We start from the raw sequence: 27621 nt of genomic DNA, 5'->3' as shown, positions 1-27621 counted from the left end.
CCGTGGGGGGCAGGCCTCGCACACCCTGATGGCGAGGCCGCTGGAGACGGGACTGCCGTTGTCTCCACCGGGGGAAGGGCTGGGGTCGGGCAGAGGCCCCCCTCCGGGGCCTGGCCTTGCTCCCGGGGGCCAACAAGGCCCTCCACGGGGCAGCCCAGGAGCCCTACCTTCCACTGCCGCTCGTCGGTGAAGATCTCGCTCCGGGCGATGTCCACGCGGTTCCACGCCACCGCTAACTTCAGCTGGTGGTCCCAGTTCTCGTGGCCAAAGTGGTCATGGCTCCGAGAGGCTGCAGGTAAGAGCACTCGTGTCAGGAGGCTTCCGTCTGGGTCTCAGAGCCACTTCCCTGCCATCTGATAATGTCACACAGGGAGGGATTTGTCACCAACCGCGGTGTCTCCGTGTGCCCAGTGGCGGAATCCCCCCCACGCACACACCTTTGTGAAAAGCACGTTTCCTTTCAGTGCTGGAATCGGGGAATCTCCGGGTTTCGGCCTCACTCTGGCTCATCCCCGCCCCCACCTCCTGGTCAAGCCCCTTGGCCCCAGCACTTACAGAAGACACGGGTGTCTGAAAGGCAGGCGTGTTCGCACGAACCCTCGGACGTCACCACTGCATATCCCGTCAGTTTCCTTTCTCACCTTGACTGCAGAACCACCGCCCCACCCAGGCTCTACAGCGGCTTTCCCAACTGGTTCCTGCTCTCCCTGGCGGGTTTCACACCTTAAAGCATGGGCTGCTATTTGGGGAAGTGAAAAGGGAAGTTGGACCCTCGCCTGACACCACACACAAGACCCAAGCTGAGATGTGCCCCAGACACCTACACGTAAAGGCGGTGCCTGCAGACTTTCCACGGCGAAACACGAGACAAGATCTGCAGCCACAGAGCAGCTAAAGATTTCCTGGGGTGCGAAGGACACGGACCAGACAGGACAAAACGGACAGATGAAACTCCAGTAAAATGTAAGCCTTCTGCTCGTCAAAGACAACTTGAAGGAACTCGGAAGGCGAGCCAGGAACCAAGAGAAAACCTCCCCGGGGCATCTCTCTAACAAAGGATTCGTATCAGAGTATTTCAAGAGCTCCTGCAACTCGAAACTGAGAAGACAAACCACCAAACAAACACGGACAGACCATCTGAAAGGCACGTCCCCCGGATGCTAACTCGCGGCCAAGAAGCCCAGGAAGAGACGCGCCGTGTCACCGGCCATCAGAGAGACGCAGAGCCAAACCACCCCGAGCTGTCACTTCACACCCACTAGGACGGCTTCAGTTTAAAACGCTGACCCTGCCAAGCGCCGGTGAGGACGCAGAAAAGCTAGAGCCCACGTCCACGGCTGGCAACGAGGGAAGGCGGTGCCATCTTGTTGGAAAACAGTTGGGCGGTTTCTTATAAACGTGCCCGTGCCACAGAGAACCATAATTCCACTCCCCGAGATGCGGACCCGAGAGAAACGGGAACAAACTGCAGCTTTTATCGGAGCCCCACACCGGAGGCGGCCTTCGGGTCCAGAGACAGGCGGGTGGAGAAGCGAGCGGTCGTACCCTTGCGCAGTGAAATAACACTCAGCGGTAGAAAGGAACAGAGCTCTGACACACGCCCACGCGGAAGAATCTCAAACGTGCTGCTCGGAGCCGACGCAAGACACAAAAGAACACCGAGTGTATGATTCCATTTCTGTGAGTTTCTAGCACAGGCAAAACCGTCTCCAAGGACAGAAAGCAGACAGATGGTTACCCAAGGCACACAGAGGCACGAGGGAGCTCTCGGGGGTGGGGGGAGCTGTCCTGTATCTGGATTGCATCAGTACGCAGGGTACGCACCCGCTCAAATGCATCCGGCAGTAAACCCAGGATGGGGGACGTCACCTTCTTTAAACCATAACCTCGATAGAGTTGATTTTTAAACGGGGTTGTCATTGGGGTGCCCGGGTGGCTCAGTCGGTTAAGCATCCGACTCTTGGTTTTGGCTCAGGTCATGATCTCGCGGTTCACGAGTTGAAGCCCCATCAGGCTCTGAGCTGACAGCACAGAGCCTGCTTGGGATTCTCTCTCCTTTTCTCTCTGCCCCTGCTGCTTGCTCCCTCTCTCTCCCTCCCTCTCTGTCTCTCTCTCAAAATAAATAAACCTTTAAAGGGGATTGTTACTGAAAAACCATATACGTATTTCTATTGTTTTCATCTATTACACACATAATAAAGAGAGAGCCACTTTCTCCCAGAGGCCCACCGCCTCTCCCCTGAACAACCAATTACACTGTGTTGGCTTCCAGAAATAAATATGCCCTCGTTCTCCCCCAGGACCTGCCCCGCCCCCGGCACACGTGGGAGGCACCGTGACTTTTGGCCGACGGCCACGCCTGTGTAACCACCGCCCCGAACGAGAAATGAAACATTCCCACAGCCCAGAGGCCCGCACGCCCTCCCCGCTCAGCTCCCCCCGCACCCAGGAGAAACCACGATTCACGGCATTATGTTCACTTGCTCTTGAACTCGGAGAACAGGCGCTGGGCTCCGTCCTGGCCGTGAGCAGGGGTCCCTCTCCCCCCCCCCCCGCCCGGCGCTGTGCAGGGATGCCCCCGCTCAGGGCCCCAGGCCCCTCGTCACCACCTCCCAGACGTGGCAGCCTGGCATTCTCTCTTCCTGCTCCGTGGTCCCTTCACGGAAGAAGGCAAGGAGGGGACAGACGCTCTCACTGCCCCGTCTGTGAACAGGAGGGTCGAACCCCTGTGGTCACGTGGATCTTCACAGCGGCTTCCCGGCCTTCGGCGTCTCTGGTGGCGTCCCGGTTCCTGCACAGCTGCTCTGAGTCTATTCAACCGGCTCTTCCCGGTTCTTCTGTCTCCCCGGACGGGGGTCTTCAAATGAGAGCCCCGGTCCTGGTTTTAACCGTCTCACTGGCTCCGTGAGGTTTCACGTGCCATCCCGAGTCCTTCCGTCAGGAGGAGGCCACGGAACAAGCCCAGGTTTGCCCCCCTCTCCCGGCAAAGCTTCCTGCCGCCCTGCTCCGCCCGGGCCGCGTCCCTCGGGGGTGAGGAGCCAGCACGACGGCTTCCTGGCGTCGGGACGTCGTCCACAGCGGGAGGGGCGGGGCACCTGCCGTCCCCCAGAATCGGAGGGAGAGGGGAGTGTGGGGCGGAGGGCAGGCCAGGGGCTGGCCCAGGGGCGGCCGCCGCGGGAGCTCTATCGCCCAGGAGGGGCCGTGGGAGCGCCGGCACATGAGCAAGCACGCAGGTCAGCAGCAGGCCTCCCAAGGCCTTCTTCCTTCCCCGACACTGTACGGGCGGCTGCGATGCCCGCGGAGGGACCACTCGTGCGGCTGCACTCGGGCTCCGCTGAGGAAGGTGAGTCGGAGAAAGGAGCCCGAACCCCCAGCCCCGGCTGCGGGCCCCCACCTGCCTGGCGGGGCCGTGAGCTGGGCCCGGCGTGGCCCACCCCCGGCTGCCCTCTGACCGGTGCCTCTGACTCAGGGGTGGGTCTTTTGGTGCCTCCAAGCTCGGGGCCCCGGGCACCTCCCCTCCGCTTCTCCCTCCGCCCCACCTTGCCCGACCCTCACCTTTCAGCAAGGCCTGCAGGATGGCCACGTCCACGTCCTGCTGGCCATCCTTGCCTTCCCGGAAGATGGTCAGCAGCTGCCGCCTCCGCACAATGTCTTGGATCTGCAACCGACACGGCCCAGGTGAGGTTTGGGGTGACGAGCGGCCCCCCGCCTCCTCGAGGGGCGCCCGCAGAATCGAGGCCCCGGACACACAGCCAGCGCCCCGGCACGAGGCCACCACCTCGCCTCCCCACGGTGAAGACGAAGACGTGTAAGGACCAAATACACCACGTGTGCGAGAGGTCTGCCGGGAGGAAACACACCCAAGTGTAAGGGATTCCGCCCGCCACGAGACTGTCTGCAGAACGCCCGACACCGCTGAACTTGAGACTCCTCCCCCCTTCCTCACCTTGCCTGCCCGCCCACCCCCAGAGCCCCCAGTCTCTCTTCCAATGTTTGTGGTGACGTTCTAGAAAATCCTTGCAATCTGGTGGCTGGCTAAATAGCGTCAGGCTTAGGAAGGAAGGAGGAAGGAAGGAAGAGAGGGAGGGAGGGGGAGGGGAAGGAAGAAAGAAGGAAGGGAGGGAGGGAGGGAGGAAGGAGGAAGGAAGGAAGGAGGAAGAAAGGGAGGAGGGAGGGAAGGAGAGGAGGGAGGGAGGGAGGAAGGAAGGAGGGGGAGGGGAGGGGAGGGAAGGAAGGAAGGAAGGAAGAAAGAAGGAGGGAGGGAGGGAGGAAGGAAGGAGGGGGAGGGGAAGGAAGGAGGAAGGAGGAAGGAAGGAAGGGAGGGAGGGGGAGGGGAAGGAAGAAAGAAGGAAGGGAGGGAAGGAGAGAGGAGGGAGGGAGGGAGGAAGGAAGGAAGGAAGGAAGGAGGGAAAGAAAGAAGTAGGGAGGAAGGAAGGAGGGGGAGGGGAGGGGAGGGAAGGAAGGAAGAAAGAAGGAGGGAGGGAGGGAGGAAGGAAGGAGGGGGAGGGGAAGGAAGGAGGAAGGAGGAAGGAAGGAAGGGAGGGAGGGGGAGGGGAAGGAAGAAAGAAGGAAGGGAGGGAGGGAGGGAGGAAGGAGGGGGAGGGGAAGGAAGGAGGGGGAGGGGAAGGAAGGAGGAAGGAGGGAGGGAGGAAGAAAGGAAGGAAGGAAGGAGGGAAAGAAGGAAGTAGGGAGGAAAGAAGGAGGGGGAGGGGAAGGAAGGAGGAAGGAGGAAGGAGGGGGGCGCATAATGAAAGGGAAAAGGCTAAACGCAACGTGGTAGAGTCTGATTTGGATCCCGGGACGGAAAAAGGACATTAGCAGACCAACGTCAAAAGCAGCAGTGCGAGCTTTGGCTCGTCTCTCAGTTCTGACCGCAGCTCTGCGGGATGTGACCCTCGGGACGGGCTGGGTAACGGTTGGCCAGAAGCGCTCTACTACCTTTGCAACTATTCTACGGACCTACAATTACCCCAGAACCAAAGGGCGAGAGAGAACCAGCAGGACACCTGAGATGAGGGCCGTGCCCGGTCCTCACGAGGATGTCCTGATGACCTGAGGCTCCCCGCTTCCAGGCAGTATAACCAGCCTGCCCCCGGGGACTGGGTCTCCCAAACACCCCGGAGACCGGGGCTGCGGTCCCCTGGAACGCTCACCGGACCTGCGAGTCCTCGGGATGGGCTCACGCCTGCCGACGCCTCCGGCTGAGGGGCGCGCAGACACCCCACGGCCCCCAGGAGCCGCGCTCAGGCCCCTGTGGCCTCACGGTCCCCCTGCCCCCCTGCTTGCCAGGGCTCAAACGCCCCCATTAATCTGCCCGGGCGGCCTGGGGCTCACCAGGCTTGGAGGCTGCGCCAGATCCCGTGGCCGTCACCCGGCAGCCCCCGCGCCGCCTGAAGCTCGCCCTCTACACCTCTGCCCTGCGCTGGGCTCAACAGCCGCCTCCTGCCCCCCGACCCAGGCAGTCCTCGCTCCCAAACAGCTGTGCTGTCAGCCCCGTCCGTTCCCCAGTCCAGCCTGCAGTTCTGGGGACAGAGGTTCAAGACATGCCCTCCCCCTGGGCAGGACAATGTGCTGCCTCAGTTGAGGGCTTTCCGTCCACCCTGGGCCCCCGCCTGGCACAAAGCCCCCCGCTCTTCCAAGATCACATCCATGCGCGCTCCAGGCCCGTGGGGTCTCTGTTTCTAGGCCCTGGTCCTGATTCCAGGCTAAGGGCATCTGGGAGCCAGCAGGTGCCTGTGTGCCTACCTTCTTGGTCCATTCCGCAATCCTGCTCTCGGTGAGGGTCTCAAACACCTCCTGGAAGAACACACTCAGCTTCTGCTGGATCCGGGAGATGGTGACCTCAGATATGGGCAGGCCGGCCACCTGGGCGATGACGTCGGCCACGCGGCCCGAGCCCTCCACCACCACGCAGGGGGTGCCGTTGGTGATGGCGTTATAGATGGTCTGAAACGCAGGGGCCCACGGTGAGCCCCGGGGCCCGAGCGCCCGCCCCGCTCTGACCCCTCAACCACGGGCATCTCAGCGTCAAGGCTACGGGGCTACTGAGAAATGAAGCGAAAACACTGAGTCTGGCAGCCTCTGCTGCTGGGGGCGAAAGGCGCTAATCCTGACACAGGGGCGTCCGCCTGACAGACCGGCTCCTTCAGGCCTACTGCTCAGGTGGACCGTGGCCACCGGAACGGGAGCCCTACAGCGTTTCGGCCCACGGGTGTGTGGGTGAGGGAGCCGTCCCCGGGGGACCGTGCTGCCGGCTTGCGGTTTCGCTCCCTCGTTAAGGCCCAGGGTGAGACCAGGGCCACACGAGGAGACCCCTGGACACCCGGCACGAGGTCAACTTCAGGAAGGGACTCGGACCGTGAGGGAGCGGGGCCTCCGTGCAGAGAACCCCGCGTGGGGAGGGGACAGGGGACCAGATGCATTCCTGTCCCCCGGGGACTGGGTCTGAAATGGGGGAGCTCTCCTGCCATTCCTAAGCATGAACACACATTTCCTCCAGTCCCATAAATGCAATGTCCTTGCTCCTGCCCCAAACCTGCAGGCTGTAAGAGCATCATGTGTCCCTGCGGTCAGCCTTCCTCCATCAAGGAGAATGTGTTAAAACCACCGAGGAACCTGCTTTACGTCTAGCTGCTAGTCCCATGGGGCTGGGGTGCCCGAGGGCCGGCACTTCGAGAACTGTGCAGAGTGGCCACCCTGGGGTCCTGCAAGAAGGTGCCGTGCGGGTCCCCCTGCGGCCCCTCCTACTGGTCAGCCACCCGGGCCCGGAGCCAGTGTCCCCCCACCCCGCAGCAGGGTACCTCCTCGAAGGCTGCCTTCCCACCCACAGTCACCGCTCTTTCTCCTTGCCCCTCCCCCTTGCCAACGACCCCGCTGGGGTGCCAGTCACGGGGCTCTGGGCCAGAGTGTCCCCCGCAGCAGGGTTGCACCTCAGATCCCCACCCCACAGGCCAGTACTCACGTGCAGTGTGCCGGGTCCCCCCTCCAGCACCACACAGACTATGGGGATCTTGATGGCCACTCCTAGGACGAAGCATGAACCCCGAATTAGGGATGCGGGGGCCCAGACCCTCCCCCTGGGGCCCTCTTGCCCACCTCCCGCCAGCTCCAGGGGCATCGATGGAGACGGCAGTTGGTACCGAGCGGTTTTCAAAGGCTGACGCTCGGCCGTCAGTGGACGATCTGCCTGCTTTACGTAATGAGAGCAGATTCGAGCCCTGAGATGGCTCGTCCACCTTCTGCTCCTGTTCCCTTTCTGGGGGTGCAGGCGAAGGCATGGCTGTCTGCCTCAGGGGCCACCCCGACCAGCCTGCTTTCCTCGGCATGCCTTTCGTGGAGCCTCAAATCTGCGCACGCCAAGCGGGTGGGCTTCAGGCACCACACACATGGCAGGGGAGCACAGCGTCGGGACCTCCATCCTCTGTCCCGTCGCTCAGCCCTCGCCCTGAGCCCCCCCATCCGTCCCGGCAGCCAGGGCACCTGCAAAGACTTCAGAAATCTCTCCGGGGCAACAAACGTCCCCCCACGTGCCGCCTTGGTGTCTCCGGCCCCACACCCCCACCTAGGCTCTCTGGGACACAGCGGGGCTCTCACGCGGTCCCCGGGCCGGCAGCCTCAGCCTCACCTGAGCACGGAGAAGAGCAAGTTCTCCCCGCACGCCGGGGACTCTGACGTGCGGTGAAGCTTGAACACCATGGCTCTGAAGGGGCCCGCCCAACCTGGCACAGAGCTAGGACCTGCTGCTATTCCGGTCCCTTCTCCGCCCCTCACATCCTGTGCATTTGCCCTTCCCGTGTCCTGGAACCTGGCCCATCTCACCCACGAGGGAAGACACGTCAGGGCCGAGTTATGCACGTTGCTATTTCCAGACTGAGCCGTGCCTGTGGTGTAGAGTGACTACCGGTGGTCTACGTATGACCTGAGGGACAGCAGACACATGGGGGCTCCCTCACCTCCTCTTTCCTTTGTCTGCTCTGATATGAACTTCTCCAGCCTCGTCCTCAGGGGAATCTCGACCCCGTAGCGGCCGTGGGTCCCGTCGTCCACAAGGATGAAGTGGGAGTGGTTACTGTCCAGGCAGGTCAGGTGCCCTTGGCCTTCCTCGTCCATGACGTACTCGGCAGGAAAGCCGCCCTGGGGACGGCCGGAGAGAGTCAGACACAGACAGACAGAGAGTTCTGCATCTTGAATGCCGGAAATGGGGGCCTAGTAGGCTGGAAAGTGACCCCCAAAGATACGAAGTCCTCATTCCTGGAAGCTGTGAACGTTCCCTCATTTGGAAAAAGAGCCCCTATAGATTTAAGTTAAGGATCGTAACACGGGGAAGATTTATCCTGAAGTATCCGGGTGGGTCCTATATGTCTCCACAGCGACCTTCCGAGAGGGAGGCAGAGGGAGATTTGACCACAACAGGAGGAGAGCCCAGTGACCGTGAAGGCAGAGATCGGGGCAATGTGGCCGCGGCCGGGGAAAGCCAGCGGCCACCGGAAGGCAAGGACCGGCTGCCCCCTCCCCCCGCCCCCGCTGGCCTCCGGAGGAAGCAGGGCCCCGCCGCACCGGGATCCAGGCCAGGCGAGGCCGATCCGGAGCCCTGGCTCCGAAGGGGAGAGAACGCATTTCTGCGGCTCTGAGCCACCAGGTGCGCGATCGTCTGTTACAGCGGCCACGGGAAACCGGAACAGATCTGACAGTCAGGAAGTGGAGCGTTGCCATAAGAAACTCGCACAAATGTGGAGATGGCCTTGGAACCGGGCAACGGGCGGAGACCGGAAGGATGCTGGGGACGCGAGGGACAACGTCCGAGGGGCCTTGAACAGACTGCGGTACGAGCACAGGTGCAAGGGCACGCCTGGTGATGCCAGACGGGAGTGGGGGGCGGGCAGAGCGAGCTTCGACGGGCTTCGACGCGCCGGCAGAGCGTCCGTAGCTCTGGACACTGAGGAGCCGCCAGCCAAGGCCCAGAAGGAAGTGAGGACCGCGGATCAGAAACCGGACGGAAGGGGGGCGCCTGGGTGGCTCGGTAATGACTACCAGAACCAGAGCACCGTGGCGCCTGGGCTCAGGGCTCCTGTGAGGGCCGGGTTCACAGGGTTCAGAGGTCAGGCTTTGGGATCAGAACGCGACACTCTCTGGCCGCGCAGAGGCGGCCACGCCCCTGCTTTCTGCTAAGTCGTTTCTGTGTTTCTAAGACCCGTGGTGGCTCTTACGTGGACCCATCCTGTAATCGCAAGGGGGTCCAGCCACGTCAGCCGCTCGCCCTGGCCATCGGGGTCTGTGGTGCGGCTGGGCGTGAGCCCCGGTCTCCTGCACCCCTGTCCAGGCTCCTCTCTCCGTGCTGCATTTACCCTGGTGCCCAGGCAGCGGCCCGTCCCCTGCAGACCCAGGGGGCCCTACACGTCACCCCCTCTGACGCCGCCCACCAGGAGAGGTCGCCGAGCTCACCGAGGGGTGGATCAGGTCTTCACGGTTGTGCACGGTGCCCCACGTGGCCACTCCGACGGTGACGACTTCTCCTTCGTTGTGGCTGCTGCTCAGCGTGAAGTCACGCACCGCCTCGCCCACCTGTTTCATCACACCCGTGTGGGAGCCGCCGGTGATGATCCAGGCCCCTGGGGACAGGACCGGAGCTGTGCACCCTCCACGCACACGCCTGATGCCCGCGGCCCCGTGTGCTTCTGACGCCCCCTGTCCTTCATCTGCGGGGCCCGGCTCAGGGGGCTTTCAAACTCGTCATCAGGTGTAAGTCTCGGGACCAGGACCACGGAGGAAGCGGCCACAGCGCGATTCTGCCTTCACGGAGCAGCTCTGGGGGCCGAGGGTTCCCACCTTGCTCAGGGAGGTGGTGCGGCCGGGAGCGGGGACTGTGGGCCTCTCCCCCCACCCCGCCCCCCCACCCCCCGCCTGCTGCTGCTTCCCTGTCCTGCACTCGGAACGCATGTGTCTGAATTCTTCTACTCCAAGTCATAAACGTCCCTTCTTCTCCTCAGCTCTCGGGGCCCGAGTGTGGCGGACTGTACCCTTGCTCCTGGCCACTTGTCCTGCCACACTGCCCACTGCCATGTGACCTGCAGGGGCCCTGATAGGGCACACACTTCCCAGCCCTGTGTGACCTGACCAGGGGATCTGCTCAGGGCATCGCACGCGGGAAGCACCGTGACCGGGGGACCCGCTTGGGGCATCGCATTTGGGTAGCACCATGACCAAGGGACCCTCTTGGGGCATCGCACTTGGGGAGCACCGTGACCAGGGGACCCCCTTGGGGCATCACACTTGGGGAGCACCGTGACCGGGGGACCCGCTCGGGGCATCGCACTTGGGGAGCACCGTGACCGGGGGACCCCCTCGGGGCATCGCACTCAGGGAGCACCGTGACCGGGGGACCCGCTCGGGACATCGCACTCGGGGAGCACCGTGACCGGGGGACCCGCTCTGGGCATCACATGCGGGCAGCACCATGACTGGGGGACCCGCTCGGGGCATCGCACTCGGGGAGCACCGTGACCGGGGGACCCGCTCGGGGCATCGCACTCGGGGAGCACCGTGACCGGGGGACCCGCTCGGGGCATCGCACTTGGGGAGCACCGTGACCAGGGGACCCGTTCGGGGCATCGCACTTGGGGAGCACCGTTACCAGGGGACCCCCTCGGGGCATCACACTCGGGGAGCACCGTGACCAGGGGACCCGCTCGGGGCATCGCACTCAGGGAGCACCGTGACCAGGGGACCCGCTTGGGGCATCGCATTTGGGTAGCACCATGACCAAGGGACCCTCTTGGGGCATCACATGTGGGGAGCATCATAACCAGGGGACCCGCTCTGGGCATTGCACACAGGGAGCACCGTGACCAGGGGACCCGCTCGGGGCATCGCATTTGGGTAGCACCATGACCAAGGGACCCTCTTGGGGCATCACATGTGGGGAGCATCATAACCAGGGGACCCGCTCTGGGCATTGCACACAGGGAGCACCGTGACCAGGGGACCCGCTCTGGGCATCACATGCGGGCAGCACCATGACTGGGGAACCCGCTCGGGGCATCGCACTCGGGGAGCACCGTGACCAGGGGACCCGCTCGGGGCATCGCACTCGGGGAGCACCGTGACCGGGGGACCCGCTCTGGGCATCACATGCGGGCAGCACCATGACTGGGGGACCCGCTCGGGGCATCGCACTCGGGGAGCACCGTGACCGGGGGACCCGCTCTGGGCATCACACGCGGGCAGCACCGTGACCGGGGGACCCGCTCGGGGCATCGCACTTGGGGAGCACCGTGACCAGGGGACCCCCTCGGGGCATCACACTTGGGGAGCACCGTGACCGGGGGACCCGCTCGGGGCATCGCACTTGGGGAGCACCGTGACCGGGGGACCCCCTCGGGGCATCGCACTCGGGGAGCACCGTGACCGGGGGACCCGCTCGGGGCATCGCACTCGGGGAGCACCGTGACCAGGGGACCCGTTCGGGGCATCGCGTGCAGGGAGCACCGTGAACACCAGGTCTGGGAGCCCTGAATCTGCACCAGCCATCTTTGCTGCACCTTGCCCGCCAGAAGAAAGCAGGTCCCCAGTGCGCTCTGCTCCTCCAGCCCGTGTCCGGATGAGAGGAGACACGGGGTAGACGTGCAGCTGCCTCCTCGGAAAAGGGGTGAAGTTCTCTATCGTTCGGGCTGCCTGCTACCGGGGCAGTGCCGGCCACGGCACACAACCCGGTGCCTAGAAACCAGCTGTGCATGGTGCTGCCGTAGGGAACCATCTAAAACGTGTGGCCCTGGCTCTGGGGCTGGGAGGTGACAGCAAGGACTTTGCTGTCGAACCCTAAAAAGATAACTGTCAAGACGAGGTAAAACCACCACCTGTGATTACCTGGGGGACAGGTGAGCACCTAATGGGCTCACTGCGCAGGTCACAAGCGTGCCTGGGGGATGGTCGGCTGCATTTAACCAAATCCCACGTGCTGCGGAAGCCCCAAAAGACACGGGCCAGTGAGACCCTGACCGAGCCTCTGTTTCAGGGCAAAGACCAAACGGAGAGCGCGGCCCTCACGTGCTGCTAAAACCAGATCCTAAAGCCAGCGTCCTCTGGGTGGCCCAGTCTCACCCGGACCAGAATCCTTGCTCTCCTGCCCTTAACCAACCCGGCGTAGCCGCCTTGGAGGCCACGGGCAGCACGGCCGCTTCTCCGGCGTCACTCTGAGGGAGCACCCGGGGCTGCCTGCGTGGAGCTCACGCAGCCTGGGGCCTTGCCCTGTGCTCACTGGGGGTGCACCCCTGGGGGGCACGGGACCCCGAGGCAGTCACGTCATGTGTAAAGATGGACACCGTTGTCCCTCCCTCCCAGAGGTGAACAGACGGGTTAGGTAACAGGGGTCTGGTTCGTGGAGACCCTCCCCGAAGGCCCCACGGTGAACACGACCCCCTCCAGCCTCCTCCGCCTCCCGCCGTTACCTCGCGGCTAAACGAGGCCTCCCGTGGGGGCAGAGCAGGGAGTCCCTCTCGGGAGCTGGCTGGAGCCCTGTCTGCCCCACGAGCACACCCAGCGGCAGCCGCCGTGGGCCGGCGAGGGCTGGGGAGTCGACTGGGCCGGGCACGGCCTGGGTGGCCCCCGAGGACCCCCCTAGTCCCAACAGCCGTGGTGCTGCCTGCTCAGCCCGCCCATGGCTCCAGCCCCCGAGGGCTACCTGTGGTCTGGGCCACCTTGACCAGGCCTCTTCGGAAGACGCTCTTCAGCCTGGGCTTCATGTTGAAGTCCTTGGCCCCGCCTGTCACCGAGATGAGGAGGTTGGGGACGTCCAGGCCCCAATACTGGGTCATCAGGTGATAGATCACGCTGGGCGGGGTGTCCTGGGAGAGGCGAACGTACTGCAGGGAAGTGACAGGGCGGCAGGGGGGACCCTGTGTCAGCGGGGGGGCCCAGCCCAGCCCTAGAGACGGCAGGGCAGCTGTGGGCACCCCCCCACCAGCCCGCCCGAGAGCCCAGCCAGGTGGGCGGATGCCCCCCCACCCTGGGTCTAGATCCAGTGAGCAGAAGCGGCCGTGCCTAAGCAGGACACGGATCGAGAGGAAGGGGGAAGGGGCAAAGGCCCAGCGGGACAACAGGCCGCCCTGGGAAGACCAGCCCCATCTTCCAGCCCCCTCCGCCCAGCCTGCACTCACGGCGCCCCTCTGACCCCCGCCTCTCTGCTGTGGGACGCACCCGCCCTGCTTTGTGGTGACCGAGAACCCCGAGGGCACCCTTGGGTCTCCTGTGAGCCTCGTGAAGCCCCGCCGCCCCGTCTCTAGTGCTGGCAAGGCTCGAGGCCTCTCCGGAGGCGCCTCAGGTCACGGAAGGGTGACGCGAGTCACAGCGAGAGCAGCGGAGGGGTGGAGACCAACCTTCCCCACCTTCTGGCCCAGGCCCGTGAAAACAATGTCACCAAAGGCGTCCGTTGGCATCTCCTGGACATGCTTTTTTGGGTCCCAATCCTTGCCCTGCCAAGTGTGGGGCCTGGTAGCCTCCTCCAAGTGCTGCTGGCGTGTGTAGCCGCACTCGCACACCACCTTCCTGCAAAGACCACACGGTCACGGTCAGCGGAGGGAAGGAGGTGCCCCATGCCCCCCGCGGGGGGTGTCAGCAGGGGCCCAGCAGAGAGTCAGGACCCCACCCCCCGCTGTGAGGAGGAGCCATGTCAGTGAAAGCCCAGAGGGGAGCTGATGCCCCCACCCCTTCCCACCGAGCGTCAACCCGGGCTGAGAAGGGCTTGGACTCCCATTGCCACGTGGCGGTAATGAGGCAGGGCCTCCCTCCCCCACAGACACGTCATAGGGGACCTGCTAAACCACAGGATGCAGTCTCATAACAATACCCCAAAGGTCAAGGTTTCAGACTGAACATCACCATCACACCAGGAGCCAGGAAAATCTCCACCGGAATGAGAAAAGACAGCAGCCACCGATGCCAAGGTGACGCTGTTGTTAGAATCATCTGACAAGGACGTTAAGGCAGCTACCATAAAACTGCTTTACCAAGGAATCACGAACACACTTGGAAAAAAGGAAAATATATAAACTCTCAGCGAAGAAATGGAAGACATATCAAATGGAAATTTAAAAACTGAAAAGAATGCACTAACAAACCAAAATCTTTTCAAAACTCAGTGGATGGACTAAGCCACAGAATGAAGGTGGCAGAGGAAAGAATCCGTGAACTTGAAAACAGAGCATAGCAATGACCCACCACGAACGCCAGAGAGAAACAGACCTAAATGAACAAGGACGTGAAGAGGCTCTGAGCCTCAGAGCTGTGAAGGAAGCGGGAGCAGGCACGTCACAGAGTCCCCAAGGGAAGAGGGAGAGGGGGCGGGGCCGAGAGAAGGAGGGCGGGGCCGGAAACGCGTGTAAAGAAATTGTGACCAGCCGTGATGAGCACCGAGTTAGGTACAGAAGTGGCTGTATTGCACACCTGAAACCAATCTAACACTGTATGCTGATTACACTGGAATTAAAATTAAAAACTTAATAAAAAATTATGGCCCAATGGGAGCTTTCCTAGGAATGCGAGGTTGGGTTATCACTTAAAAAACCAATCAACAGGGGCGCCTGGGTGGCTCAGTCGGTTAAGCGGCCGACTTCAGCTCAGGTCACCATCTCGCGGTCCGTGAGTTCGAGCCACGTGTCAGGCTCTGGGCTGACGGCTCAGAGCCTGGAGCCTGCTTCCGATTCTGTGTCTCCCTCTCTCTCTGCCCCTCCCCTGTTCATGCTCTGTCTCTGTCTCAAAAATAAATAAAACGTTAAAAAAAATTTTTTTTTAAAAACCAATCAACACAGTTTATCATATTAGCAGAATAAGGGAGAAAAGCCGCCTGATCGTTTGCTTGGATGCATAGTGTTTTATCAAATTCAACACCCAGTTGTAATAACAACTGTCAGCAAAGCAAGAACAGAGGGGAACTTCCTCAACCTGGTACAAAAGCATCTGTGAAAATCCTGCTGCTAACATCATACTCAAGGATAAAATGCTGAACCCTTCATCACTAAGACTGGGAACAAGACGATGCTGTCCACCCTCAGCACTGCTATTCAGCATGGCACTAGAGGTCCTAGCTAATGGGGTGGTGGAAAGAAAGGAGAGGAAAGGGTATAGGGGGAAGGGAAGGGAAGGGAAGGGAAGGGAAGGGAAGGGAAGGGAGAGGGAAGGGAAGGGAAGGAAGAGGGAAGGGAAGGAAGAGGGAAGGGAAGGGAAGGGAAGGAAGAGGGAAGGGAAGGGAAGGGAAGGGAAGGGAAGGGAAGGAAGAGGGAAGGAAGAGGGAAGGGAAGGGAAGGGAAGGGAAGGGAAGGGAAGGGAAGGGAAGGGAGAGGGAAGGGAAGGGAAGGGAAGGGAAGGGAAGGGAAGGGAAGGGAAGGGAAGGAAGAGGGAAGGGAAGGGAAGGGAGAGGGAAGGGAAGGAAGAGGGAAGGGAAGGGAAGGGAAGGGAAGGGAAGGGAAGGGAAGGGAAGGGAAGGAAAAAGAAAAGAAGGAAGGAAAGGAAAGAAAAGGCACATATAGAAGAAAAGAAGTAAAACTATCTTTATTCACAGGTGATGGAATTGTGTGTGTAGAAAACCCTAGGGCATCTACAAAAAGGTGTAAGACTGACAGTAACTCTAACAAGTTTGTAGGATACAAGGTCAATAGAAATAAATCAATTTTATGTCTATACAGAAGTAACAAACAGAAAGTGAAATTGGGGCGCCTGGGTGGTTCCGTTGGTTAAGCGTCTGACTTCAGCACAGGTCATGATCTCACAGTTTGTGAGTTCAAGCCCCGTGTCGGGCTCTGTGCTGACAGCTCACAGCCTGGGGCCTGCTTTGGATTCTGTGTCTCCCTCTCTCTCTGCCCCCACCCTGCTCACGCTCTATCTCTGTCTTTCGAAAATGAATAAACATTAAAAACAATTAAAGAAAGTGAAATCAAAACAAAACACTACCTATAATAGCAAAGAAAAATTAAAAGTGGCCAAATTTCCCACATTTGGAAAGAAGTCATAAATTCTACATTCAAGAATCTAGGGAACGCCACACAAGGGAGACCCAAAGAGATGTGTGCCAGGATACTAAAGTCAAACTTGTATCAACTAAAGGCAAAGAAAAAATCTTGGAAGCCGCAAGACAGAAATGACACTTTGCCTACTGGGGCAAAGTAACTCACAGAACAAACAACTTCTCATCAGAAATCAGAAAGAAGTACCAGGAGCAGGGCGCCTGGGGGGGCTCAGTCGGCTGAGGGTCCGACTCTTGGTTTCGGGTCAGGTCATGATCTCACAGTTCATGGGTTCGAGCCCTGTGTCGGGCTCTGCGCTAACAGCGTGGAGCCTGCTGGGGATTCTCTCTCTCTCTCTCTCTCTCTCTCTCTCTCTCTCTGCCCCTCCCCTCATGCTTCACACGCTCTCTCTCTCTCGCAAAATAAACTAATAAACTTAAAAAAAAAATTTTTTTTCAGGAAGTACAAGGAGGAAGGGGCACAACAGCTTTCAAAAAGCACCAACCCAGAATTGAACACTCAGCAGACGCATGGCTCAGTCAGACGTTCTCGGATGAAAGAAAACGGAGGGAATCTGTCACCCACAGGACCGCCCTACGAGGGTGGATAAAGGTCGTTCTCTAAGCAGAAGTGAAGGGATGGACGGTGGAAAGGTTGAACAGCAGAAGGAAGAATGACAGAACGGGTAAACGGAACTCTGGAAAAATGTTCAAGTCACCTGGAAAGGCAGGAAAAGAAAAACCTTAAAACGGAAAGATGCGATGGCGGACTTGAGTCCTAACATCAAAACTCACCTTAAATATAGTGTCGTAAATACACCAGTTTGAAAAGACACAGGTTTTGCAGAGTGGATGGAAAGAGTAAGACCCGATTATTTATTGTCTACAAAAATCTCGCTTCCAACGACGGAGGCAAGCTGAGAGTGACCGACCACTTGGCAGCAAAGGGGAGAGGACTGCCGATACGCACAACAACCCGGATGGATGGCGAAGGGATCGCGCTGGGTGGAAAGTGACACGGTCACTTCGGTCGGATTCCTTAGGTGACGTGCTCGAAGTGGCAAGGTTGCGGGCATGAAGAACAGACTCGTGGCTGCCGGGGGCTCAGGGCGGTGGGGGCAGAGGACGCAGGGGTGGGACCAGGCTCGGAACCCGGGGAGCTCCCGTGGCATCTTTGCAACTTCCTAAAATCTATGATGGTTCCGGAGTAAAAAGGGTAAGGAGCCCCCGCGTGGTGCAGGCTCAAAGCAGCACGCGACAGACGCGGGCCAGCCCGCCGGGCACCTGGACGACGCTACGGGAGAACCCGCGCCCGGGACTCCCCGCTCTCGGTTCTGCTTTTCCCGCCGCAGCACCTCAGCACCTCCTTCTAACTGTGACCTCCCCTCTCGTGTCCTTCAGGTTCGGGGACTGAGACCTTTTCACTCCTTTCCTGCTATTCACTGGGGCTTCGGGAGAGAGAGGAGGTAAGTGTGTTCTCTACACCTCCTTACATTGGAAATTGTGAATTTTTAGGTTCTAACATCTCATTAGTATCAAGTGACCTGAAAGACGAGAGACAGATGAGACAAGCAAGCAGTCCGAGGCCAGGTGAGCCTGGGGCCAGGTGGCTCGGGCAAGGACGCTGGGGGGCAGGTGGCTCGGGCAAGGGCGCTGGGGGGCAGGTGGCACAGGGAAGGATGGGGGGCCAGGTGGCACAGGGGAAGGACATGGGGGGCCAGGTGGCACAGGGAAGGACGCGGAGCTGCCCTGCTCAGACGCTCTGGCTCTCCATTTCTCCACCGCTACAAGGGGAAAACAGTACATCCCCTGACCCCCAGCCTACAGAATGCCCTGAGGGTCTAAAGAGGTTCTAGAAATAACGTATAAAATTAGTGCCAAACAACTAAGCATGCAGAGCACCCAGGATGGGTTAAGACACCCGTGGCCTGCCCTGCACCCAGGCGCTGCTGGGTTCCTCCCCGAGGGCTGTCCCTCCTTCTGCGTGTGGTGATCGCAGGGGCCCCCAGTGCTCTGAGCACAAGCCCCACCCGTGGAGAGCTCGGAGTGCGCCCTCTGACCTCCATCGACCCCTCAGGGAGACTCAGGCGCTTTCGGACCTGCAGGGAACACAGGGTACACGTTATGTGTTGTGTGACCACCTCGATTTATGGTCAAAGGCAGGGAGGGGGGAGTCACCAGGACGAGGACCCAGCTCTTGTATCTTGGCCCAGCGCTGCCCCCAGGCTTTCTGTTCAGTCTCTAATGGCCTAAGACGGGTCACCTCCTTACCTCGTCTCTGAGCCACCCCCTCTGCTGAGATTAGATCTTAAATCTACGTGGCCGCCCAAGCTCTCCATCTGGGCTGCTCCGTGCAGTCTGGAGAGGCGCCTCGGTCTTACTAAGCATGCACGCCTCGTCCTGAAGACAGCTTCTGAAGCATCCGCTTCGGTCTCTGTGTTTTATGGATGAGGGTTCCAGGGAGGAGAAAGAGCCAATACGTCAAGGTCGCAAAGTAACTGTGACAGTATGGGGAAGGTCTGGGGTGGTGGTGGTGGGAAGGGAAATGAGTCAAATCTGGGCAGAGCTGAGAAGGACCCTCAGGACGTGGGACTAATTAGATTATGGGGATGTAGGGAGGTGGGGGGTGGGGGTGGGGTTCAGGTCTGGAAGGCGGTGGGGGAGACCCCAACGCCTTTGATGGAAATATGTAAGGTGTATAAATAAATCTGTTCCAAGGCTCCGTTCGTGACGGGGAGGACCTTCCCACCGTCTCCTCCTGGACCGCACTCTGCTCTCACAAGGGAGCACGCCCTCTCCATCCGCTGGAGGGACCCCTTTGATGGGGAACACCCTGTGCAGGACACAGTCCCCCGCAGGCCTGGGACCACTGTCTCTGGAGGGGCTGCTCACTAGGCTGGGCTTTCAGAACGGTCTGCATTCCACAACCCCCTCATCCCAGACCGTGCAGAGGACACGATTTGTGCTCAACACCTGCCTTCCCTGGGCGTCTGGAACGTGGGGGGTGCTAGGCAGAGGTGCCGATGTCACCAATCCGGGACTAACCCCGGGCGCTGAGCCCCTGACAGCTTCGCAGGACAGAAGCCCGGCACACAGCTGCATTCTCCCCTGCTGGCATGCCCCTGGGGAGGGAGACGGGGGACAGAGGTCGCAAGCCTGCACACGGAGTCTCGGACCCGCCCGTGTGCTTTCCCTGTTGAGCCTGCTGGGCGTCCCTGCGCTGTGACTGCTGTCCTAGAACACGTACGGCGACCCCAAGGACCCCCAGAAACAAGTCTACACCGCCGTCTCTGACTCGAATCAGAACCCCATCTCTCTGGGGTCTGCCGGCCCCCGGGGAGCACCTTCCTTTGCTTTCCTTCTGGTTCCACGTGGGGAGCACAAGGGGGCCCATGAGCATCAGGGCTGTGGGCACACTGCCCACCTCCACGCCAGGCAGCCGGCACGGCCCCCGCCACCAGGATCCTGGCCGCTCGGCACCCCCCGCTCTTGCCACGTGGGGTCCCAAATCTTTGAGAAGGAAAACAGGAGGCAAGGAGAATGCCCTGTTCTTCCATGAGGGAGCACCAGAAAACAATCTGCGGGCCACTGGTGCTTCCAGACAAAGACCCAGGAACCGGCCGCCCCCAGGACATCCAACACGCCTGGTAAGTTCCCAGGCAGCAGATGACCAGAAGCGCCCACTCGGATGCACCTCGCCAAGCTCCCCGCCCTCCCTGTGTTTCCTGCCGTCCCCGGGACCTCCGGGCACCTGCTTCACCTCTCCAGCTATAAACCCCATCCCCGGCTTCCATCAGGTTCTGAAACATAATTTAGGAAACTGCTTTAGGTCATAAGACGCGGCTAATCAGGACACCGGTACTTCATTCTAGTTGCCGTTAGCCAGTCACACGGTACCCTACAAGAAAAATGTCTCTGGGTGCCCCCACCTTTCCGGCCATCACTGGGTCCCGTGCTTCCCAGCCCTCAATGTAACATCCGAGCGACAGCCCCCTGTAGCAGCCCCTTGCGTCAAACCTGATGCTAGTAAACGTGCTCCTGGAAATTTCCAGAACCAAAGGCATCCTGAGCAGTATTTCTTCAAAGCAGGAAAGGGGCACTGAAGGAGTAGGAAGCCCCGTTTCAGCCTCAAATCCCAGCTGAGTCCCCCGGCCCTCGCTGACCCTTGTCAGCATCCTCCACTGGGTCTTAGCTCAGAGGAAAGAAGGGGCCCGGGGTCGGGTGGGTGGCGGCTCCGGGCCCCGCGAGCCGGAGACCAGACTGCTGCGTAAGTCTTCGGAACGACTTTGAAGCCAGCGCGTCCTGCACGGGCCGTCCGGGTGACGCTCATTCCCTCGGAGGCTATTTTCATAAGCTTCCTGTAAACTAACGAAGACTGGAAACCTCGACGCAAAACGCTCTCTGTACGTCGTCAGAGCGAGCAGCGTGGCTGGGAAGCTCCGATGACGCACCGAGTACGTTGGCACTCCCTGCCAAGCTGCCAGCTGGAACATGCTGGCAACCCTCTCTGGCTCAAGGGTCTGCTCCCAGGACGGAGAAATGAGGACGCGGCCCTGACGCGGAGCCACGCCGGAGGCGTGAGCCCCAGCCCCTCAGTGACGACGGCGGGCAGATCGCAGGGCCCCGGGAACGGCCTCGTCGGCGGTGATCCCTCCTGCCTGAGCCGCGGCCTAATCTCTCTCCCTTCCCCACGCGGGCTCCTCCCCCCAGGTCATTCGACACGCGGGGGCTGGGTGCTATCCGTCCACCGTGGGAAGCGGAAGACGGATTCTGCCGCCACGAAGCCACACGATCTCGGGGCGCGAAGGACTGGTAAAAAGACAGATAGATGGAGCGTGGTGGGGAGAGAGGTTACTTCCCCGTGTGGTCAGGGAGGGCCGCACAGCAGAGCCGGCATCCACCACAAGAGCTCAGCAGGCGACAAGGAAGGCGGAGGAGAAAGAGCGTGGCCGGTCGGTGGCAAGACACGACTCTGGTGCGGCTGGGGGGGAGGCGCTGACACAAATCATACTCCTCAAGGAATGGCGAGGATGTGCCACACCTCCCAGGAGGTTCCTCCGAAGCTGCCCGCTGCGCCCCCAAGCTCCCGGGCGGCCCTGCTGCGCAGCCAGTGGCCCAGGAGGGAAACGTCCAGCCGTGTGGAGGCGTAGAGGCCACCGCTGCCCGCGGAGGTGGTCTTGGCCCCACAGGTAGGAGAGGCAAGTGGGGGGGGGGAGGCGGTTCCTGAGGGTGAGGTGGCCCGGTCTGCATTTGGCACCGACCTCAGCGAGGGGTCCAGGCTGGGCGTTCTCCCTGAGTCCCCGTAGAGCCCCCACGGCACTGTGACACCCTCTACTCCAGAGGGAAATGAACATTCTAGAGGCATGCAACGTGGCGCCCAAATGAGCACGTTCAAGTCCAAGTGCCCCTGCGGAGCGGTCCCCTGATGACCCTGGATGAGTCACCTAAGCTCTCTGCACCCCACCTGCAGGACGCATGAGGCAAAGCTGCTCGCCCACAGACAGCTGGACGGGCACGTGGGGCTGCCGCAAGCGTCCGAGGCCACGGGGACACGGACTGGGCCCACTGAGGCCACACAGACACACAGACAAGGGACTGTGCCCCCTGAGGCCACACGGACACGGGACTGGGCCCCCCGAGGCCACACGGACACGGACTGGGCCCACTGAGGCCACACAGACACACAGACAAGGGACTGTGCCCCCTGAGGCCACACGGACACGGGACTGGGCCCCCCGAGGCCACATGGACACGGACTGGGCCCACTGAGGCCACACAGACACACAGACAAGGGACTGTGCCCCCTGAGGCCACGCGGACACGGGACTGGGCCCCCCGAGGCCACGTGAACACAGACTGGGCCCACTGAGGGCACACACACACACAGGACTGGGCCCCCCAAGACCACACAGATACACACACACACACACACACACACGGGATTGGGCCTGCGAGGCCAGGAAGACAGGACTGGGCTCGCTGAAGCCATGTAGACACGGGCTGTGCCTGCCCAGGCCACACACGCACGGACACAACACACACAGACACACACACATACCAATGGAGCCCGCCGAGGCCCCGGCCCGTGGGAACAGGGGGAGGGGTGGCCACACTAACAGACCCCTTACCCAGCGTCAGACAGTTTGGAGCTCTCCACAAAGTACATGCATTCCTTCTTCTTGATATTTTCGGGGATCCACGAACTGAGACTTTCTTGCTGAGGATAAAAAGGGCACTTTGAGATCCCCGGGCAGTCATAGCAACACTGTTCGGGACAGCAAACCCTCCGCCACTCCTAGATACGCCTGGGCTCCCTGTCGAGCTACACGGGACTTTTCCAGAAGGTGTGAGCGGGGCGGGGGTGCCCGGCCCCGGCTCTCAGGTGTGGGAGGAACAGCCCTGTGGGACCTCTTCCTCCTTTGCCCTACTTAAGTAGCACGGCACTTTCCAGTTTCTCTGTCAATGCTGCCTTCCTCGGGAATAAAGCGGTGTGGCGGGTAGGGGTGTGGACACCTGCCTCTGTCCTGACGAGACGGCAGGCCAACGCCCTCCCGCCACCTGACCAGGGGCCGAGGGAGTCAAACATGCCCTCAACACAGTCTTGTCGCGGGCCTTGGGGAATCTAGCCCAGGACGTCGGTGGTGCTCAGGGCCCTCCAGTGACATCGGAGACGTGAAGTCATCGCACAGTGAGGTCAGGGGTGACGGCTTCCAGCGAGTCTGCCCGGGACGGGGTTGCAGTGCTTGCCTAACGCCCTCCCAACCAGACCAAGAACAGGAAGGGGCGTGCGATGCATGGAGGGGGCGGACCTGGCCACTGACCATTTTCTCCAGGTCCCCTTTCCCTGGCTCAGCCGAGCCTCTGCCCAAGCAAGAAACACACCCATCCCTGGGTGGTCGCCGTGCCCCACCAGGGCTCTGGGGGACCCGGCGGAGGGGGGCCCTGCTGGCCATCGGAAGCCTACCTTCTCACTGTTGCCAAAGAGGTTCTGGGACCTCCTGACCTTGCGCAGGCTGCTGTTGCTGCGCCGGAGACTGGGGACCGTGCCCAGGTCAGCGACCCTCCGGGGCTGCACCCCAAAGGCCTCCTCCTGCTTGGAGCCGGCTTTCCTCAGGGTGGGGGGCTCCATCGTGAGGGCTGCCTCCACTCCAGCTGCCACGGTCTCCTCCCTCCCTCAGGACAGCCTTTACTCCAGCTCGTGAGGCTGAAGGTTCTGGAAACACACCATGGAGGACTGCTGGAATAGATCAGAGAGGGGAATGAGGCAGGTGTCCTGACAGCACGGGGCACGTGCTTCCTCGCGCGGGGCCTGTCCACTCGTTGGTCGGCGCCTTTCCCCGGCTGCCCCAGCTGTGTCCGCCAGCAGGGGCCCCGGGTCGTCTGGAAGCACATGCACATCCCCAGGGCCCCGGAGGCCCATCTGTAGCCACAGCGACCTCAGGTCACTGTGAAGGGCCGGAGGAGGCACTCCATCCCCGTCCGTGGGGCCGTCCTCCCAGCACAGGCCCAGAGTGCGAGGGCCTGCGGGGGCAGAACGATTGCAAACGGGGAGCCACAGCTACCCTGCACCCTGCTCATCTTGGGCCCGGCTCTCCCAATTCCCCGCAGCCCCAGGCGCCGCTCCAGCTGGCCCCCTGTGGCCAGGGTTAGTGGCACCTGCACGATGCCATCACTGCTGTTCTGAAAAGCATGCGAGTCTGGGGGGCTCAGCCGCCTCCACCCAGATTTTAACAGATGAGGCCACCCAGAGCCTTGGGCACCTGACCCTGGGACAGGGCCGCTGCCAGGACAATACCCAGTGGAGCCGTGGGGTGGGGTGGCCCCAAACCAGCAGAGCCACTGGCATGCGTCTCCAGCCGGGGAGAGCTGCAGGGTGGGCTGTGCCCAGAAAAGCCATCGGGCAGGACCACCAGGCCAGGGGCCTTGAGGTTTAGGTTTGCTTGGACCCCGTCACCCCTCCGGTTGCTCCCCTTCGGAGTGGGAGTGCCCGTCCGGTGCCCCACCGTTGCTGGCGGGACAGGCCCACAGCCGGAGAGGAATCCGCCTCAGGATAAACGCAGCTGGGGTCTCCCCCACCCCTGACTCGGATGAGATTTAGATCAGACTTCGGAGTAGCTGCTGGAAGGAGTTAACACTTGGCTGTTGGGATGGAGTGAATGTAGTTCTCATGCGAGAAGGACATGAATCTGGGGGGCCAGGAGAGGACCGCTATGGCCGGAATGTGCCCCCCTGAAGTTCACACGTGGAAACCGCCCCCCAGCGGTGATGGCAGTCGGAGGCGGGGCCTCTGGGAGGTGAGGAGGCCCTGACGACTGGGGTCTGTGCTCTGATGGAAGCCCCAGGGAGTGCCCTCGCCCCTTCCCCACCGTGAGGACAGAAGTCTGCAACCCAGAAGGGGGCCCTCCCCCCCCCCCCGTGCTGCCACCCCGACCTCAGCCCTCCAGCCTCCAGGGCTGTGAGAATAAACTTCTGTTCACAAGCTGCCTGAGTGTGGCAAGCCTCACACCTGAGCAGCCCTAAGGCCATCGCTGTCACCTGGCCCCTCAGGCAGGGCCAGGAGCCATGCAAAACGGGGAGGGGGGGTACTGGGGATGCTGACTGACCTTCTCTCTCCTCCCCTGCCCTCCCCTCCTCCTCCCTCCCCCATCCAAGTCTGGGCCCTGGAAGAGTCTGGAAACCCAGGGCTGACCACGACCTTACAAAATCCCCCATCCACCTTCTCAGGGGCTCCCCCCCAAATCCAACCCTCCATCGTTTTCTTCACATATCACCAGAAGGCAGTTGTGGTCACCCCGGTTTGTAACTCTAACTCTCCATATGCAATGGCAAACACGTGTGGTAAGAACGATGAAAGTGGGGGCACCTGGGTGGCTCAGTGGGTTAAACGTCCAACTTTAGCTCAGGTCATGATCTCACGGTTTGTGAGTTCAAACCCCGTCGTCAGGCTCTGCACTGACAGTGCGGAGCCTGCTTGGGGTTCTCTCTCTCTCTGCCCCTCCTCCCAAGCGCTCGCTCACGCTCTCTCCGAAAATACATAAATAAACTTAAGAAAAAAAAAAGAGCACTTTGTAAGTAAATGACTTCCAAGAAGACAGGCACATAGATACATAAATAGAACATGACGGCACACGGGCCTGCACATACAGTCACACAAAATGCACATCTAAGGGTTCACTGCAAAATTCTTTCAACTTTGTGTCTGTTTGGACATTTTTATTTAAAAAGTAGGAAAAAGGGGCGCCTGGGTGGCTCCGTCGGTTAAGCGTCCAACTTTGGCTCAGGCCATGATCCCATGGTTCGTGAGTTTGAGCCCCGCATTGGGTTCTGTGCTGACAGCTCGGAGCCCGGAGCCTGCTTCGGATTCTGTGTCTCCCTCTCTCTCTGCCCCTCCCCGGCTCACACTCTGTCTCTGTCTCTGTCCCTCTCTGTCTCTCTCTCAAAACTAAGCAAACATTTAAAAAATATATATATAAATAAAAAGTGGGAAAAAAACCAAGGACACAGACTCAGAGAGTAGAACGTAATGGTATAAACACTAACGATAATAGATATATGATATAAGTGTATCTAGATAAGTGTTTCTGAAAAACAAACAAACAAATGCACATCTATAGATGCCCTTCGGCACAGGACCCCCGACAGACACGCGAAGCTGTTGCCATGGAGTGAGCGGGCCTGCAAGAGGCAGGGCCACAGTGGGGTGGATGTCCAAACGCAGGGCCGCGGAGGAGAGAGGAGAGGGAGGGGCCACGGGCAGCGAGCACAGGTGCATGGGGAGGGGGCCACACAGCAGCGCCTGCGCCCAGGTGGGCCCCCCCCATCCAGCCTCCTGCAGTCCGGGGGTGGCATGCTGGAAGGCTGTGCCCTGGCGACATTGGGAATAGACACCAAGTCCAAACAGAACAAAAGTCCTGAGGACTGTCCTTTGCAGCAGCCACTAGGCCCGGACCCTGGGAACTCACAAAGACAGGGTCTCCGCCCCATATCCCACCAGCCCAGCCCAGAAGGCTGAACCCACAGACTCCCTATGTGAGGCTATTCAGGGCACGCTGGCCGGACGTCCCCCCCCACCCCCTCTTCCCACTTCTCTTTCTAAACCGTTTGCATGCTCCCTGCCCATCCCCAGGTCAGGCATCCTCTGAAATCCCTGCAGGGAAAACACTTTCCAGACTGTAAATAGCAGTACGCCCATCAAAGGAAGTGCCTGCCGCCGGCGGCAATGGGCCCCGTGGTCTTGCGGTGGGTGGGGGTGGGAAAGCTGTGGTCAGAGCCTAAGTCCCAGATGTGGCAAGTTCCTCATCTCCCCAGGTCAGAACAAGGCGCCCCCGGAAAGACTTCACCCTGGCCCCGTCGCAACGCCTGTGCCGGCACCCTGCCTGCAGCCTGGGTCCCAGCACCCCGCACTCCCGCCCGAGCCCAGGCCCGCATCTCCACCCCGGAGCTTACACTCGAACCTGCGCCCCTGCGGCGCCCCAGTGTGCGCCCCGCGCCCGCACCGGCAACCCGGCCTGCGCCCAGGCCCCCGCACCCGGCAGCCCGCCCTCTGCTTGTACCAGCAGCCCGGCCCGCGGCCCTGGACCCTGGGGGGCACCCTCCTCCCACCCCGCGCCCCCGCCCCTCCCCCAACCTGCGCCGGCGGCCCGCGCCCCGGCCCCAGCGCGGGTCCCGTCACGTCTCTCCGCACCCCGGTGTTGTCCATCCCCGGCGGCGGGCGGCCGTACCTGCTCGGAGCCGGCCCGTGTCCCCGCGTCACCCGCGCCGCTGCGCAGGACCGCCAGCCGGCCCCGCGGGGCAGCCCGCATGTCTCGCCGCCGAGCGTGCGTCCCGCGCGCGCGGTCCGCGTCGCCCGCAGCGCGCTCTGCGTCACCAGCCCGGGGCGCTCAGCCCGCGAGTCCCGCGCCCGCCAGCGCCAAGGACGCACGGAGACGCCCCACCAGAGGGGACCCCCCGCCCCGCCCCGGGCTCTTGGGCCTGTACCTGCCTCCTGAGGGAGGGGCAGCCGGCTTCTCCTTGAAAGGCCCGACGGAACCGCGTCGGGCAGGGACGGGGAGTGGGGGCAGGGGTCGGCTGGTGGGCGGGACAGGAGGCCGAAGTGGCCCTGCAGCCTGGGACCCACTTCCCCTACCGACCTCAGGATGCTCCTCGCCCAGATGCCTGCAGCCACCCCCACCCCCGTCTTCCTGGAAGTACCCAAAGCCAGGAGACCATTCCCAGTAAGGCAGGGCCCGAGGGGGCAGGGAAGATCTAACCTCACAGCACCCATGTGGCAGGTGCCGGCCATGGGGTCCCACAGATGTCTAAACTCCACCCTGGTTGGACTGCCCCTTCTCAGTCCTCCTGGCTGGAAGAAGGATAAGGATTCTGACTCCACCCCCTCACACAAAAAGCTGACCACAGCTTTCCTAAAGGTCCAGACCACCCCCCACGGTGCCCTCACCTCACAAAGACCACCGCCCTCTCCTTCCCAGACGCCAGTGCACAATGCCCCCCACAGTGGCACAATGCCACTCCCGGGCCCTGCACCTCTGCCAGCTGACTCCTGGCCGCCTGACCACGCCCTCATTTCCTCCCCTGGGCGTGCTGACCTAGTGTTCAGATTCCTGCCCATGACACCCTCCACTGGAAGGCGC

At 61.4% G+C, this 27621-nt stretch overlaps 1 protein-coding gene across 21 annotated transcripts in view; it reads right to left on the bottom strand.

Moving 5' to 3' along the window:
* The window catches only part of TRPM2 (transient receptor potential cation channel subfamily M member 2), a 55563-nt gene extending 28032 nt beyond the window's left edge, over nt 1–27531 (bottom strand). For 7 of the 21 annotated variants that reach the window (XR_006965634.1, XR_006965635.1, XM_047099077.1 and 4 more), the window contains exons 1-11: nt 27429–27530; nt 22956–23228; nt 22120–22208; nt 13371–13539; nt 12677–12857; nt 9442–9608; nt 7953–8133; nt 6962–7023; nt 5746–5946; nt 3556–3658; nt 168–289 (exon numbers count right to left, since the gene is read on the bottom strand). Coding sequence is in view for 17 of the 21 variants with exons in the window: in XM_047099077.1 (XP_046955033.1) it covers nt 168–289; nt 3556–3658; nt 5746–5946; nt 6962–7023; nt 7953–8133; nt 9442–9608; nt 12677–12857; nt 13371–13539; nt 22120–22208; nt 22956–23120 (1440 nt within the window). In the remaining 4 variants the exon portion in view is untranslated. The other 14 variants (XR_006965632.1, XR_006965633.1, XM_047099070.1 and 11 more) reach the window with 9 other exon arrangements.
* Nucleotides 27532–27621: the final 90 nt, after the last annotated feature.

Source organism: Lynx rufus, unplaced genomic scaffold (genome assembly GCF_022079265.1).
Source record: "Lynx rufus isolate CCGP_SWC_20201006 ecotype Redwood Valley unplaced genomic scaffold, mLynRuf1.p SCAF_5, whole genome shotgun sequence".
NCBI classification, from domain to species: Eukaryota; Metazoa; Chordata; class Mammalia; order Carnivora; family Felidae; genus Lynx; species Lynx rufus.
This window is presented reverse-complemented; position numbering and strand designations above follow the sequence as displayed.